This window comes from Macaca mulatta, chromosome 5 (genome assembly GCF_049350105.2).
Source record: "Macaca mulatta isolate MMU2019108-1 chromosome 5, T2T-MMU8v2.0, whole genome shotgun sequence".
Lineage (NCBI taxonomy): Eukaryota > Metazoa > Chordata > Mammalia > Primates > Cercopithecidae > Macaca > Macaca mulatta.
In genome coordinates this window covers 116,929,934-116,945,797 of record NC_133410.1, presented here as the reverse complement: position 1 = coordinate 116,945,797, position 15,864 = coordinate 116,929,934, and the positions used below count along the sequence as shown (strand labels likewise).

At 37.7% G+C, this 15,864-nt stretch overlaps 1 protein-coding gene across 6 annotated transcripts in view; it reads left to right on the top strand.

Moving 5' to 3' along the window:
• The window catches only part of PAPSS1 (3'-phosphoadenosine 5'-phosphosulfate synthase 1), a 103,598-nt gene extending 91,312 nt beyond the window's left edge, over positions 1 to 12,286 (top strand). For 4 of the 6 annotated variants that reach the window (XM_001085840.5, XM_078002074.1, XM_015138979.3 and 1 more), the window contains one exon: positions 11,569 to 12,286. In XM_001085840.5, coding sequence (XP_001085840.5) covers positions 11,569 to 11,707 — 139 coding nt within the window. In that variant the 3' untranslated portion in view covers positions 11,708 to 12,286. Of the gene's footprint in view, positions 1 to 8,894; positions 9,672 to 11,568 lie in introns of those variants that run through there. The other 2 variants (XM_078002073.1, XM_078002075.1) reach the window with 2 other exon arrangements.
• Positions 12,287 to 15,864: the final 3,578 nt, after the last annotated feature.

Below are 15,864 nucleotides of genomic sequence, written 5' to 3'. Positions count from 1 at the left end.
CAGAGTTCAGTTCCTTCTAGTTACAGAACTGAAGTCCTTATCTTCTTACTGGCTATTGGCTGAGGATTGCTGTCTGCTCCTAGAGGCTACTTTTGGTCTTTTTTTGTGGACCCCTCCCTCTCAGCAGTAGATCCTCCCTCATGTTGCATCCCTGTCATGCCTCATGTCTCTCTGACTTCCCTTCTGCTACAAGACAGGAAAATTTGAGTGATTAGCTTAGGGCCACCCAGATAATTTTGCTATCTTAAGGTCAACTGATGAGTAACTTTAATTGTATATGCAAAATCTCTTTTGCCATGCGATAACATAGGATGGTAATAACACTGGGGGCAAAGGTCATTGGGGCCATGTTAGAATTCTGCCTGCCACACTAGTGAACATTTCTACTTAAATTTCTTGCTTCTTTGATTTCTTTATAAATTTATTTCTTCTTTGGCCATTCCTTAAAATGACCAAAACCAGCTTTACCTTTACCCTCATAATATCCCCAAATCCTACATTTCTTTAGTTACTTCTTATTCGCACTATATAGAACCTTCAAGTCCTTTATCCTTTTCCCTCACTCTTCATAGCCAAGTCTTATCAGGTTGACCACTGAAATATTTCTTGTGTGAATGCTTTCCTTTCCCTTTCTTGCCACAGTCTTTGCAATACACAAGTATTTCTGTTAGAGTATTGGGAAACGATCATAAAATGCTTTGTTTTTATTAATTTTGACGTTTCTTCTGAATACATGTAGAGTCCGACTATAACTGCATGAATTTACCAATGAGTCTCATCCTGTATTTGTCAATTTTGCACATACTTTATTGTAGGGAGTTGCTTCATGATCATTAATAGATAAGACCTAATTTAAACTCTATCATGTTGTCTTCTAGTATGCATTTGAATTATAATTAGGTATAGTATAACTATGTATATTTTTGAAAAGCAAATTATATATTTTACATATACTAGATCTTGTATTGAGGTCAATATATTCTATTGAAATTAGTAAAAACTTTGACTTCACTTTGCATTATTCATTTATTAACTTCTTCTGGAGCCTTTACTATTTGCAAGCCATTGCTAGGTTGTAGGCACTATAGTTGGAAACAGGCAGATATTGTCATCGCCCTTATGGAACTTAAATTCTAGGAAAGAAGACAGATAGTAAACCACTGACCACACAGTTAAGGATGGTAAGTACTTGGCAGAGGACTTTGGAAAACTCAGCACTTGTTTGAGTAAGTCTGAGGTACCGGGGATAGGTTCCTGGAGTAAGTGATGTTTGTGCTGAGCTCCAGAAGATGAGTCGGCACTCCTTTGATGAAGAAGGGAATAATAGTATTCTGGACAAAAGGATCTGTGCATGTCAAGGTCTGGGTGAGAAGGATCATAGAGGGTTGAACTGAGTGAGGTAGAACAGAGTCAAAGGAGGATGATGAGATATTCGGGGCCCAGATAAGGCAGTTCTTGAAAGGTAGGAGCTGGAGTTGATAAGAATTTTTTTTTTTAATTATTTTTTATTATTATACTTTAAGTTCTAGGGTACATGTGCATAACGTGCAGGTTTGTTACATATGTATACTTGTGCCATGTTGCTGTGCTGCACCCATCAACTCGTCAGCACCCATCAACTCGTCATTTACATCAGGTATAACTCCCAATGCAATCCCTCCCCGCTCCCCCCTCCCCATGATAGGCCCCGGTGTGTGATGTTCCCCTTCCCGAGTCCAAGTGATCTCATTGTGCAGTTCCCACCTCTGAGTGAGAACATGCGGTGTTTGGTTTTCTGTTCTTGTGATAGTTTGCTAAGAATGATGGTTTCCAGCTGCATCCATGTCCCTACAAAGGACACAAACTCATCCTTTTTTATGGCTGCATAGTATTCCATGGTGTATATGTGCCACATTTTCTTAATCCAGTCTGTCACTGATGGACGTTTGGGTTGATTCCAAGTCTTTGCTATTGTGAATAGTGCCGCAATAAACATACGTGTGCATGTGTCTTTATAGCAGCATGATTTATAATCCTTTGGGTATATACCCAGTAATGGGATGGCTGGGTCATATGGTACATCTAGTTCTAGATCCTTGAGGAATCGCCATACTGTTTTCCATAATGGTTGAACTAGTTTACAATCCCACCAACAGTGTAAAAGTGTTCCTATTTCTCCACATCGTCTCCAGCACCTGTTGTTTCCTGACTTTTTAATGATTGCCATTCTAACTGGTGTGAGATGGTATCTCATTGTGGTTTTGATTTGCATTTCTCTGATGGCCAGTGATGATGAGCATTTTTTCATGTGTCTGTTGGCTGTGGTGTGACTGTGGATTGGTTATTAAAAATTCAGGTTTCTGGTAAAGAGGTAGGTTAGATTTACAGATTGCCTTTCTGAAGAAATTAAAAATGCTGAATTAAATAAAACATTTTCATAAAAGTATTGTGGATCTGACAAGATGATGATAAGAACTGTGAGGCCAAAACCAGTAAGTGAATGCTGAAAAGTCAGATAAGCTGAGTGCTGAAGCTGCTTTTGCCCTGTTAAACCTAGCAAACTTGAGAGTATTGATTTTCAATGCCTCGTAGTATGGATGGGGACAGAAAATACAACTCTGGTCATGATCAAGGTGGAGAGCCCAACAGGAGACACTCCCATTCAGTTGAGACTCCCTCCTACCTTAATTAAGTGTAAGGGAGAACCTGAAGTGAACCCGATTCCTTCCCCTGTTCTAGGAGACTGTGAGCAGGACATTCTACTTTAAGCTCGAAAGCTGGAATCTCTCCTCATATGGGCCAAACTTACATTACCTGGGTGATATTAAAACAAACAAAAAACCCTCAAGTCATGAAGTTAGTTTTTTGTGGTTCTTGACTAGGCAGGCCTGTAAGCATTCAGCAGAAGCAAACATAAACTCTTCTTAGAGCAGCACATCAGCGTCCTAGGTCTCGACTTCCTCCTATTAATGTTTATATATACTTAATGAACAGTTTTAGTCAAAAATGACAAAGGATTCAAGGAAACAAAGTGCCATAAGCAAGAAAAAAATGGAAACTATAGTCAGCAGAAGCAGACCTGCAGAGACTTCACGTTAGAATTACCAGATATAGGTTATAAAATCACCATACTTGTAGTGTTTGTAAAACCAAGGACAAGTGTGAAAGTATCCACATGGAACATAAAAGTTATGACCTAGGAGTTTAGAAAAGAGAAAGAAAGACAGGGAGGTGAGTGTGTAGGCATGTATCAGTATCATATGGGTGGGTTGCAGTGGGCAAATTGAAGGAAGTGGCTTGACTTCGAAGCATCTTCAGGAGGCACAGTCAGTAGGACTTGTAGTGTAACTGTTATATTAAATGAAGGCTGTTTTGTTTTTTCTTATCAAATACATAAATCTACTCACCTCCCCCCTTTCAAAACAGACAAGCAATTTAATTCAGTGTCCTCCTTTGTAATTCCACAGGTAATGGGCAGAGTTTTAACAGAAAGAACTGTAGGTATGAAAGTGTGATGGAATTAGTGAAGAGTTCGTGTTTCACACACCATTGTTATTGTGTACAATTTTAAGTTTTCTGTACAGCAAATCTTTTGATTCCAAACGTGTTCGGATGGCAAGAGTCTGCTTCTACATTTCGTAAAGCAGTTAATAAAAGATTTTTTGTATTTTGCTCTCTTTAGAATATTTTATCTAACAATAGAAGATGGCAAACTTTCTTTAATCAGTAATGAAACAGATGACATGGAAATATGCATTATTTGTTTTATCCTTTCAATAGCCCCTCTCTTGAAACCATTCTAGAGAGGTGAGAAGCTTACATTTTCTGGAAACAAAATAGAAGTGATTTTTTTTCCCTTAGTGGTTAATACTAGGAATGACAGATGACACCATTAAAGAGATGTTATTATGATATTTTTGGTATAAAACCCAGCAATACCCATATGCTGCTTTTAATCAACCATAGTATCTGGGAGAAAGAAGGGAGGGAGAAGGGGAGATATGCATGGAGCAGTAAACAGCAATTGAAACAGAGCAGTACTCTTGGGCTTTGCCCCCAGTGTAGAATTCTAATGAGCTGGAATCGACTACGTTGAAGACATTTTTTTAAATGCCAGGAAGCCAAAGTAGCTTTGAACCCAAAGCAGGACAAAGGTCATTTTCTCTCTCTCTAAAGCCCTGAGCAGGTTTGACCACTCTTGTAAAGTATCAGTACCAAAGAAAAGTAAAAAGAGCAAATGAGACAGTTCCCGAAAGAGTATTTTCCCTAGTGCTTATGTAGAGCAGTCCAGGTCTCCCCATACAGGTACCCTTGTCCTCCAGTGGAAGGAAAATAGGTCCCAGTCATTTGTGCTCACTCTGAAAAACCTCTCTTCCTAGAAAGTTTCTTCTTTGTGGCTAAGTGGGGTGCCCTGATTTCAGTGCATTCTTGGGTGAATAAGCGGTAAATGGAATAAGTGCTCCCTAAGAGGTCAACCAGTTGAAAATATGTTTGAGAAAAATTATGAGAGCATTTAAAAAGAGAAAAATCACACCTTTGTCACCAATACTTTTTGTGTGGTTTGCTTTTATTCTCTTTATACATTCATCTAACACAGTTGTGCATAGTTGAGTTTATAATATAATAGAGTTTTGTGTCCTGCTTTTAAATTTACTTTTCATGAGCATTGTTCCATGCTACTAGAAGTTCTTTGTAATCATTTTAATGGCTCTTTGTCAGTATCTGGTACCATACTATGCCATAAGTCTCACTGGTTGTAGTTGAATAAAGAAGTTTATGAAGGCTCCCCCCTACTCTGGAAAAGGCTTCCTCACACTCATGTCCTTAGGTATCACTGTGGGCAGGTAGCATCCATCTCCTTGTCCCATTTCTTCCCACTCCTCTTAAAAACACAGAGTATAGTTTTTCTGTGTCTGTACCATCAGATGCCACTGAGATCCGGACATGATGTTGCCTTAGGCTGTAGACCTGAGCTGTGTTCAGTCATTGACCTTCTTTCTTACCGTAAAGAGGTCTAGGAGGAAATAACTATAAAGCTCTATGTCTTAGATAGTGATGTTTTGTTCTGTTACCTGCTTTTCTTTTTTCCTGTGACTTTGAGATTTCATTTTTCTTTTCTGCCCCTTTAGGGCGAGGGTGTAATTTATATTTTATAAAACTATCAACCCAAGCTTGCTTTCTTATTATACCCATTAGCAGGGTTTCTCAATCTCAGGAGTATTGGCCTTTTGGGCCAGATAATGCTTTGTTCTGGAGAGGCTGTCCTATGCATTGTGGGATGTTTGCCCTGGGGAAGGGGAAGAGGATGGCAAAAATCATCTTTGTTGAGAAATTGAGTTGATTTTGCAGTACACTTTAGGACAGCCCTGGAAGTCCATTTGGCTGAATATTTAATAGGTGCTGCACTCTGGCCTTTATGTAGAAGACTGGAGTGTGGGGAGGAAAACATGACAAATGAGTGGCTTTTATTAATTAGATTTTAGATAATTCAATTTTTCATGTCTTTCAGTTGGTCTTTGGTTTGAAAATGAAAATTGTTAAATTTGTCATGTATGATATCAAACAGTGCTTTTTAGTCCCTAAAAAGAAAGCTGTAAATGTTTATCTGATTTTGAAGAGAATTTTTAACCCCAGTCTTAAAAATGCTTAGTGTTTTGATGTATACTGTGTTTGATGTAACCCACTTTCAAGTTAGATTAAAAAGTTAATTAGACTCAAAATAGATTCACTTATAAGTTACCACTATTATTTTTCATCCTATCAAAGAAGAAATTCCCTTTTGCTTCTCTGAATTGCTTGTTGCCTAGTTAGCACTTTTTAAAAGCTGATCTAATTGAATATGAACCTTGAAAAGATACGCATGAAGGGCCATCTGCTGACCCTAGCTCTTGTCCATGTGAGCAACTTGTAATGGTGGCTGTGATGGCCATGTATGTGGAGTAAGAAACAGCAGATGGTTGTAAAGATTTAAAATCTTCAACAAGTGGCCGAGAGTCATTTCCACTTTGGAGTTAGTCAAGATGCTGGCCACATGTGGTTAGTATGCTATGAAGGGTTTCACATATTCTGCTCATTTGGGTTTTTTTCCCCCTCCTTGCTGTTCTAACCTCTTCTCTTTTAAGAGCTAGCATTCTGTCTGCTGTAGATTATAAGAATCTGTAACCAAGTGGTTTTGAGAAGGAAAAAAGCAAACATACTTGTATTCCTTTTTCCAGGTGCCATAGAAGATTGGTTAACTAGTATAATGAAATGGCCCAAATTAGAATTTATTTGTAGTGAAAACCTAAGGTCCCATATTTAGTAGCCTTTCCTGCTACTGGCAGATTCCTGATTACTCACAGGTGAAGTTCAGAGATAATTTTAGCCCATTCCAGAAATTCTTCAGTTTTTTTTTTTAATTTAGTTATTTCTGTAAAATAGTGTCCATTTGAATGAAGATGTACTTGTGAAAAGTATGATTTGATTATGGTGACTCTTGAGTCAACTCCTTGAACCTACATTCTGATAAAAAGTTAAAATCCTTATGTGCCAGAGATAGAAATGTAAGTATGAGGCAGAGGAAAATGTGTTTTCCGTAGCCAGGGTGGAGTGGAACCATCACCATGTGGAAGCGGAAACTCCCATTTCGTGTGATGAACAAATGCTTGTGGCATGCAGGGCAGATGGAGTGTGAAATAGCTTCAGGACAAGAGGTACCCAGGGACCTTGCTTTCAAATTGCAATTTCAGAAGGAATGCAAGCAGACTTCTGGATTTCAGACAGTTTGGCATTCTGGGGAAAGAAAGGACTTTAATTTGTCTGGTTTTTTTCCAAACAGTTAGGCAGAGCCATCCAGCAAGCTGCTGTCTTCTTTTTCTTTGCCTTCAAGAACAAGCACTTTATGCAAGTGATAAGTTTTTCTTTTTTGAAACCAGAGTTTAAAATGTACATGACCGGAAAGCTCTAGCATCATAATTTTTCAAAATGAAGTTTATTTAGGGAGCCGATAAGTGAACCTCCTATGGAACTGAAGCACATTCAGTCAGTATTTTGTTAAATTATTCTTGACCAAACCAGTTTTTAATTTTACATCTGGCTAGAGCAAGCATTTTTGGATATAGTTGAAAAGCTATCTGGACCCCCTCCATAGCTACTCAACTCCCTTAACTTCCTGTCTAGGCTCTGCTCACTAAGTCTTGTCCTGAGATGTAACCTCTCTGGCCTGGAGATAAAGTCAACTAACTGCATTGATGGATTATTTTATATATTCATTCGCACGCAGATTCTCCACACCCTCAGAAGGCAACCTGACATCTTTATTGAGAAAATTAAGACCATCTTGCATTAACCACCACATCTTTTTCTAGCACCAAATCATTTCTCTCTCTCTCTCTCCACCCTGCCCCCACCTTCTCTTTCCTCTTTTCATCACTCCTGACCCTCCTCCTTGTCAAAGCCCCTCTCCCTGTGTCTTCATCCTGGCCTTCCTTCTCCAACCTATGTTTCTCTTGTTTCTTTTCCTGGCGCTCATCCTCCTCCCCTTTCTCATTCTTGCCACTTATTTTCTCCTGCCTATATAACTTGTTAAGCCTTCTCTGGTTTCCTTAAAAAAAAAAATCACATTTTAACTCCATTGTGTATCTCTGCCATTTCACCGCTCCATCTCTTTCTTTCATCATCTATTAAAACTCCTCTATTAAGGAAGATTTAAATTCTGATTTGTAAATTCAGTATTTTGTTCCCTACTGTGGTCATCTTCCTAAGCCCTCTGTGACCTTACCATTTTTAAGTTTCCCTTCTTCTATGACTACATATAATCATCTTGGTTCTCTTTCTACCTTTTAGACAAATGCTTTGCCTTTTGGTGAGTTTTCTTTCTTTGGAGAGCTTCCCCATTTTCTCAAACTCAGTTTTTATTTTAGTTTTGATACACTTACAAATTGTTTCTAACTCCAGCTCTCCTGATTGTTTTTGAAATCTCTTCTCTCATAGCCTTGCTTATTTTCCTAGGCTCATTTCACATGCAGTAACTTTGTTTTTCTCCCCTTAAGTCATAGTCCTTTATGTAATATAAAGATGATAGTTTACTTTATTTTGAACTATAGTAACTAGCCCATCTGCATGGGCCCGTATATCATGGTCCACTTGACATTTCTTGCACATTGAATATGATAGAGGTGGGAGATACTCCCTACGTTTACAAACTCTCTGAATCAAACCATCTTGTTTTGAAGCAGTATCTGTTAATCTTTCATCTGTTAATGTTTATCCATCATCTTTAATAATTTGGTGTAGACATGTAAAATGTGTTTTACCTAAGAAGATGAGAGTTGAAATACTGAGTTGAATGTCTACTTCTTGTTATGTCTACTTCCTGGTAATGCAGAGAATAGGGAGAATAGACAGGATGACTAGGGGAGGATGTCACATATCTGAATTAAAGTAGTAGTACCTTTCTGCTTAATAGGAAGGAGATTATAAAACACTGACACTGATTTTTCTTGTGACTGATTAAATGAGTCACACTAGTTTATATTCATATTATATATGTATAGCATTCCAGAATAAAACTCTTAGACATGTTTCAAAGGGGAATGGAGCATTTGTTAAAATCCTGGTTCCTCACTGGCAAGTTGGAAAGGCCAGAATTGGAGCCAGTAGTGAAGCTAAGAGGTAGAACTAGACCAGGAACCAAGTGTCAAGTTGATTGTACGAACTGACAGCAGTGGTCAGACAGAGGGGTAGGTCAGGTACAGGAGATGCTTGGAGACTGGTGTTAAAAAAAAAAAAAAAAAAACAAGCCCAAGACTCATATAAACCCTATGAGCGGTTGAGTCATTGAGCACACAGATAACAAACATCAAACAGAAGAAACCAGAAGCTTGATATACCACCTAGATCACTAAGGAAATAATAATACTTCTTTCTTGTTCTAGAGCCCACCTTAGTGAGTGGATAGCCCACAAGCTTATAGCTAGATTCAGTGAACTGTGATAAGGAAGATGGTGGAAAGCTGACTAGTGTGGAGGTAAGTGAGGTCAGAGAGAAGACAGATCTGAAGAGGATTATTGATGAGATCATTATGAAGGGCGTGCTGAAACTTCTAATATGAATAGTCCAGATTTAGATAAAAGGGAATGAAGAAGTAGCCCAAACTTCAGTAACTGACATTTCTTATATTATGTATTTATGTGTTCACTTATTTATATCAGCACTCCTATCCCATCTTAATGCATGTTAGTTTTTTGTCTTAAGACCCTCTGCCACCCACTTCTAGGACCCGTTCTTAATTTGTTACATTTGAATAAAACATTAATGTCTTTCAAAAAACAAAGGAGTGGCACAAATTGACCACAGTATTCAGTAAAGCTAAATTCCTCTTTTTGCCACAGTATAAAGATTAGTCACTGAGGGCTATGAATGGTGCTATATTGAACCAATACATTTTCCTATACATGTACCTATTTATCCCTTCATATTTCACCAAATATTTACTGAGCTCCTACTTAGATAATAAACCACCTTATCACTGGTTAGTTAATACTTATTGAATATGAATATATTTGATGTCCTTAGCACCATTCAGATATTTTTTTACTGCTAATGTCTGTCATTTACAGGTGTGTTAATAGCCATTATAATTGTTGTGGGGCCAGAATGATCACTTTGGATAGAGATTTTTAAAATAAGTTTTTACTCAGTATAAGATTATTGATAATAATTGATATTTTGTTTGATTTTGATAATATTAATAATTGATAAAATGATCATTGTAGAAAACTGCAGAAAACATGAACAAAATAAAAAGCACTTGTAAGACCACTTCCCAGAGATAAACACTGTTAACATTTGGGCCTATTTCTTCTTTTTTTTAAACCCCCACAATGAGTACATAGGGTATATTTCTTTATGTGCTCATTCATTCTCTCTCTCCTCTCTCTCTCTGTATTTTCTCAAAATAGCAGTGATATTTGTCTGAGTTCAGGCTGCTATAAAAAAATACCATAACCTGGAAGGCTTAGATGATAAACATTTATTTCTCACAGTTCTAGAGGTTGGGAAGTCCAAGATCAAGGTGCCAGCAGATGCAGTGTCTGGTGAGGACCCTTTTTCCTGGTTGTGGATGGCTGCCTTCTTGCTGTGTCCTCACGTAGAGGAAACAGCAAGAATCTCCTGTCTCTTTCTTTTCTTATAAGGGGATTAATCCCATCTTGGGGGGCCTACCCTTTTGGCCTCATTTAATTCTAATTACTTCCCTAAGGTTCCACCTATGAGTTCATAGCAATGTTTGTATATAGTTTTGTGTCCTGGTTATTTTATTTATCATTAATCACATCATGAGCATCTTATCCCATCCTTACTTTAATGACTATGTAATATTCTACTTAGGACTGTACTGTAACTTATTTAGGATCTTTTGGCCTTTAGGTTATTTATAGTATTTTGCTATTGTAAAATGACTTTCACATAGCTGTCTTAGGCATAATATTTGTCTGCCTCTAATTATTTCCTTTTAGGTTTGTAGAAGTGTGATTATTAGTTAAAACATACTTGGCATACCTCCAGAAGCCAGGGCCACTTGGTAGTTTATGATGGCACTGGGTTCTCAGGTTAAGTCTATAAATAATGAAGAGAGGAAGGAACATAGAACTACCAACTAGAAGTAAACAGGCTCATGATCTGGTGACCTGAGCAATTCTGAATGCTTGCTGAGTCATAGTTGGCCATCTAGGTTGATTCCCATGTTTGAAAGAAGAGGATGAATTTAAGGTAAGCAATATATGCCATACCTATATGTGCTCTGTGCTTAGTGATTTGAGGGCTTTTGTGTGTTTTTGTATGTGTGAAGATGAGAAAAACTATCAACGCTACCTCTGTTGTGTCTTGTCAATTAAATAGTATTGATTATTGCTATTTACTTGCTGTTCCAGAAAAAAAAAAATTCAATTTTAATATTTCAGCATTAATTTAGCCTTTCAGGTTGTAACTTCCTTAAAAGTTTTCAATTTGTGCTAGCTAAATTAGATTTAGTGTTTTCTTGAAAAAAAAAAACAGAAATCTAATTCTAGATTAGTGACTGCCAGGAGCTGGGGAGGAGAGGGCAGAGGGGCGAGGCAGGTATGACTATAAAAGGGCAACCCGTGGGATGGGCGTGGTTTTGGAAGTGTTCTGTAACTTCACTGTGGTGGCTACATGAACCTACACATGTGATAAAGTATAGTATTAAGTGTATAAGAAAAATGAGTACAAGTAAAATTAGGAAAGTCTGAGTAAGATTGGTAGATTGTTTCCACACTGATACCCTGGCTGTGATATGCTGTAATTTTGCAAGATGTTACCTTTGGGAGGAAACTGGATGAAGGGTACAATGGTGACTGGCTATATTATTTATTAAAATTTCGTGTGACTCTACAATGGTCTTAATAAAAATTTCCATACTGTTTTTTTTTTCTGGTTCTGACAAATTTGAAATCAGATTTATATTCACAAGTACTATATTCAGTATTTTTTTCATTAAGCTTATCTAATATGAACAGAAGGAACAAATGCTTTTTAAAAATGTAAGTTTCTAAAATTATGAAATAATTTTCTTTTTTTCCTCTCCTTTAGCCATGAAGACTTTGAATTTATTTCAGGAACACGAATGCGCAAACTTGCTCGAGAAGGCCAGAAACCACCTGAAGGTTTCATGGCTCCCAAGGCTTGGACTGTGCTGATGGAATACTACAAATCCTTGGAGAAAGCTTAGGCTGTTAACCCAGTCACTCCACCTTTCACACGTTACTAGTAACAAGAGGGGACCACAGTCTCTGTTGGCATTTCTTTGTGGTGTCTGTCTGGACATGCTTCCTAAAAACAGACCATTTTCCTTAACTTGCATCAGTTTTCGTCTGCCTTGTGAGTTCTGTTTTGAACAAGTGTAACACACTGATGGTTTTAATGTATCTTTTCCACTTATTATAGTTATATTCCTACAATACAATTTTAAAATTTTGTCGTTTTATATTATATTTATGCTTTTGTCTCATGATTTTTTCAAGCTGTTGTATTAGTTGTAACCAGTAGTACACACATTGAATCTTGCTTTTTTCCCCTTGAAAAAAAAAAATTACCAAACAATAAACTTGGCTAGACCTTGTTTTTGAGGATTTTACAAGACATCTGTAGCAATTAGATTTTTTTTTTCTACATTGAAAGTAGAAACTGCCTCCTTTCTTCTTTCCAGTCAGCTATTGATCTTTTCAGCTGTTACAATCTAAAGTATTCTTATGATCTGTGTAAGCTCTGAATGAACTTTACTCAATAAAATTAACTTTTTGGCTTCTTACTTATGTGATACATTTTATATTGCTTTGTTTCCACATACCCTTTCCACCTTGTGAAAAAGTTTCTGATGGAAGAGGGAAAATGCAGGCATCTTTTATTACTGGAATCCAATACTTAGTTTCGAATATTGTATTATGGTGAAATTTTTGACAGCAGGAGCTTATGTTCCATTATTTAAGTGGGAAAATAATGAGGCAGTCTTAGTCCATCCAGAAAAAAGTTTCTTTGAATATTTCTCTAATATTCTTAAAACACCTGTATAACAGTTTCCAAGGATTTGGAACATAGATGGGTACATACTGCTTTAGTTAGGAAAAACTATGCTGTAGAAACACATCTCTAAATTTGTGCCATTTGATCATACAGGTTGACATTCTGTTCACCTTAGTCATTCAGGGTGAAATTCTTCCACCTTATGTTCCTATGTCAAAGGGAGGTTTTAGAGGGAAAGAGCATAAAAATTACACACCAACTCTTCAGTGTTTTGAATCAGAAGTGACACACATCACCTGCTAGTTCATCGGGCAAAACAGTTCACACGGCCCCACTCACGTGTAAGGAGGGTTAGGAAATGCAGACTTCTGTGGGTATAGGAAGACAAGTAGACTGGGAATATTGGTGACCATGAGTTGTGAGTAAGTACCAAAGTTGCCATTCTGTTCTCTATATTTGGAATTGGGGAGTAGGGATACGTTTCTTGTATTAGTCCGTTTTCACGCTGCTGATTAAAGACATACCTGAGACTGGGAAGGAAAAAAGGTGTGATTGGGCTTACAGTTCCAGATGACTGGGGAAGCCTCAGAATCATGGTGGGAGGTGAAAGGCACTTCTTACATGGTTGGCAGCAAGAGAAAATGGGGAAGACGCAAAAGTGGAAACCCCTGATAAAACCATCAGATCTCGTGAGACTTATTCACTACCATGAGAACAGTATGGGGGAAACTGCCCCCATGATTTAAATTATCTCCCACCAGGTCCCTCCCACAACACGTGGGAATTATGGGAGTACAATTCAAGATGAGATTTGGGTGGGGACACAGAGCCAAACCATATCACTCTGCCCCTGGCCCCTCCAAATCTCATGTCCTCACATTTCAAAACCAATCATGCCTTCTCAACAGTCCCCCAAGTCTTTACTCATTGCAGCATTAATCCAAAAGTCCACAGTCCAAAGTCTCATCTGAGACAAGGCAAGTTCCTTACACCTGTGAGCCTGTAAAATCAAAAGCAACCTAGTTATTCCTAGATACAATGGGGGTACAGGTATTGGGTAAATACAGCCATCCCAAATGGGAGAAATTGGCCAAAACAAAGGGGTTACAGGGCCCATGTAAGTCCGAAATCCAGCGGGGCAGTCAATTTTAAAGCTCCAAAATGATCTTCTTTGACTCCAGGTCATGCTGATGCAAGAAGTAGTTTCCCAGAGTCTTGGGCAGATCTGCCCCTGTGACTTTGTGGGGTATAGCCACCACCTGGCTTCTTTAACTGACTGGCTTTAAGACCGTCTGTGGCTTTTCCAGGTGCACAGTGCAAGCTTTGTCCTCAAAAAATGCGCTTTTCTTTTCTACTGCATCGTCAGGCTGCAATTTTTCCGAACTTTTATGCTCTGTTTTCCTTTGAAAATGGAATGCTCTTAACAGCACCCACGTCACCTCTTGAATGCTTTGCTGCTTAGAAATTTCTCCCTCCGGATACCCTAAATCATCTCTCTCACCCTAAATCATCTCTCTCACCCTAAATCATCTCTCTCAAGTCCAAAGTTCCACAAATCTCTTAGGGTAGGGGCAAAATGCCACCATTCTCTTTGCTAAAACATAACAAGAGTCACCTTTGCTCCAGTTCCCAACAAGTTCCTCATCTCCATCTGAGACCACCTCAGCCTGGACCTTATCAGTATCAGCATTTTTGTCAAAGCCATTCAACAATCTTGTAAGAGATTCTAAACTTTCCCACATTTTGGTGTCTTCTTCTAAGCCATCCAAACCGTTCCAACCTCTGCCTGTTACCCAGTTCCAAAGTCGCATCCACATTTTTGGATATCTTTTCAGCAACACCCACTTGATAGCAGTATCAAGAATTTTATGAAAAGTACACTTTTTTTTTTTTTTTCCACGTGCCACCTGTTATGATCAGGGTTCTTGGTAGCAAATGATAGAAACTTACTCCAGATAATTTAGGCAGCAAGAGAAATCATGGGAAGGCTACTAGGTATTTTACAGAATTGATGAAAAATGCAAAAGAATTTTGCATTTTAAAATGGAATGCTCTTAACAGCACCCAAGTCACCTCTTGAATGCTTTGCTGCTTAGAAATTTCTCCCTTCAGATACCCTAAATCATCTCTGTGGCTTTTCCAGGTGCACAGTGCAAGCTTTGTCCTCAAAAAAATGCGCTTTTCTTTTCTACTGCATCGTAGCAATAAAGAATTTTGAGTAAGAAATCGGTTAAAAGTTTAGTTACTTAGGAGAAAATGTTTTGGCAAAACAGAAGACAAAAGTTTAAGAGAGTATAGTTTTGTGATTAAGAATTCAGATTCTGAAGTCAAACCACTAATTCCTCCTTGGCTTTTGACTTTCAGCTTTATTGGGCCTCAGTTTCCTTGTTTGTGAAGCAAAAGTTATAGTCAGGAATTAAATGAAATACTGCATTCAAAAACTGTTGCTTTTATTAATATTTATTTACTTTTAAAATACAGTCTTTTGGCCAAGAAATACAGTGATACCAAAATTGACAAGACTAGACCTTGGAATCTTTGCTTCGTAGTACCACTCAGCCAAGTGGTACATAGCCCACTGAGCCAAGTGACTAAATATAATGTCAGGGATACATTCTGAGAAATGTGCCCTTAGGTGATTTTGTCATTGTGCAAACATCATAAAGTTGACTTAATCCTAGATGATACAGCCTGCTACACACCTAGGCTATATGGTATAGTCTGTTGCTCCTAGGCTACAAACCTGAACAGCATGTTACTGTGCTGAATACTATAGGCAGTTGTAGTACAATGGTAAATATTTGTATATGTAAACATAGAAATGGTACAGTAAAAATACAGCATTATGATCTTATGGGACTACCCTCTGTAGGTATGTAGTCGGTCTAGGAATGTAGTCTGTTGTTTACTGAAACATCCTTATGGTGCACATGACTGTAGTGATACATGGTAGATACAAATCCAAAGGCAGTCAAAACACAGTATTCTTGGTTCAGCCGCACTTCTTTTTCCTTGTGTCCAACTTCTCTTGTGTTTCTTAGATTTTTTTTAAAAAGTGTATTTTTACAAGGGGAAAAAGCAGAAAAGTGGAAACATTTGTCTAAAGCAAGCATAGATAAATTCAAATGTAGTAGAAAAAAATTTAAAAAATAGCACTTTGGGAAAGCAGAATCAAGTGTCTTTCAATATAGGTAGTGGAATATCAGAATTAGAAACATAGATTATTCTCAACATTATATTTAATTAGGAAGGTCTGCTTTAATTGTGTTCATTGGTTATATTAAAGCTGCATTTCATAAGCATTATAATTTTCATATAAAAATTCAATTTGATACTTCTCATTAAAGCATAAAATCTTACATTTAA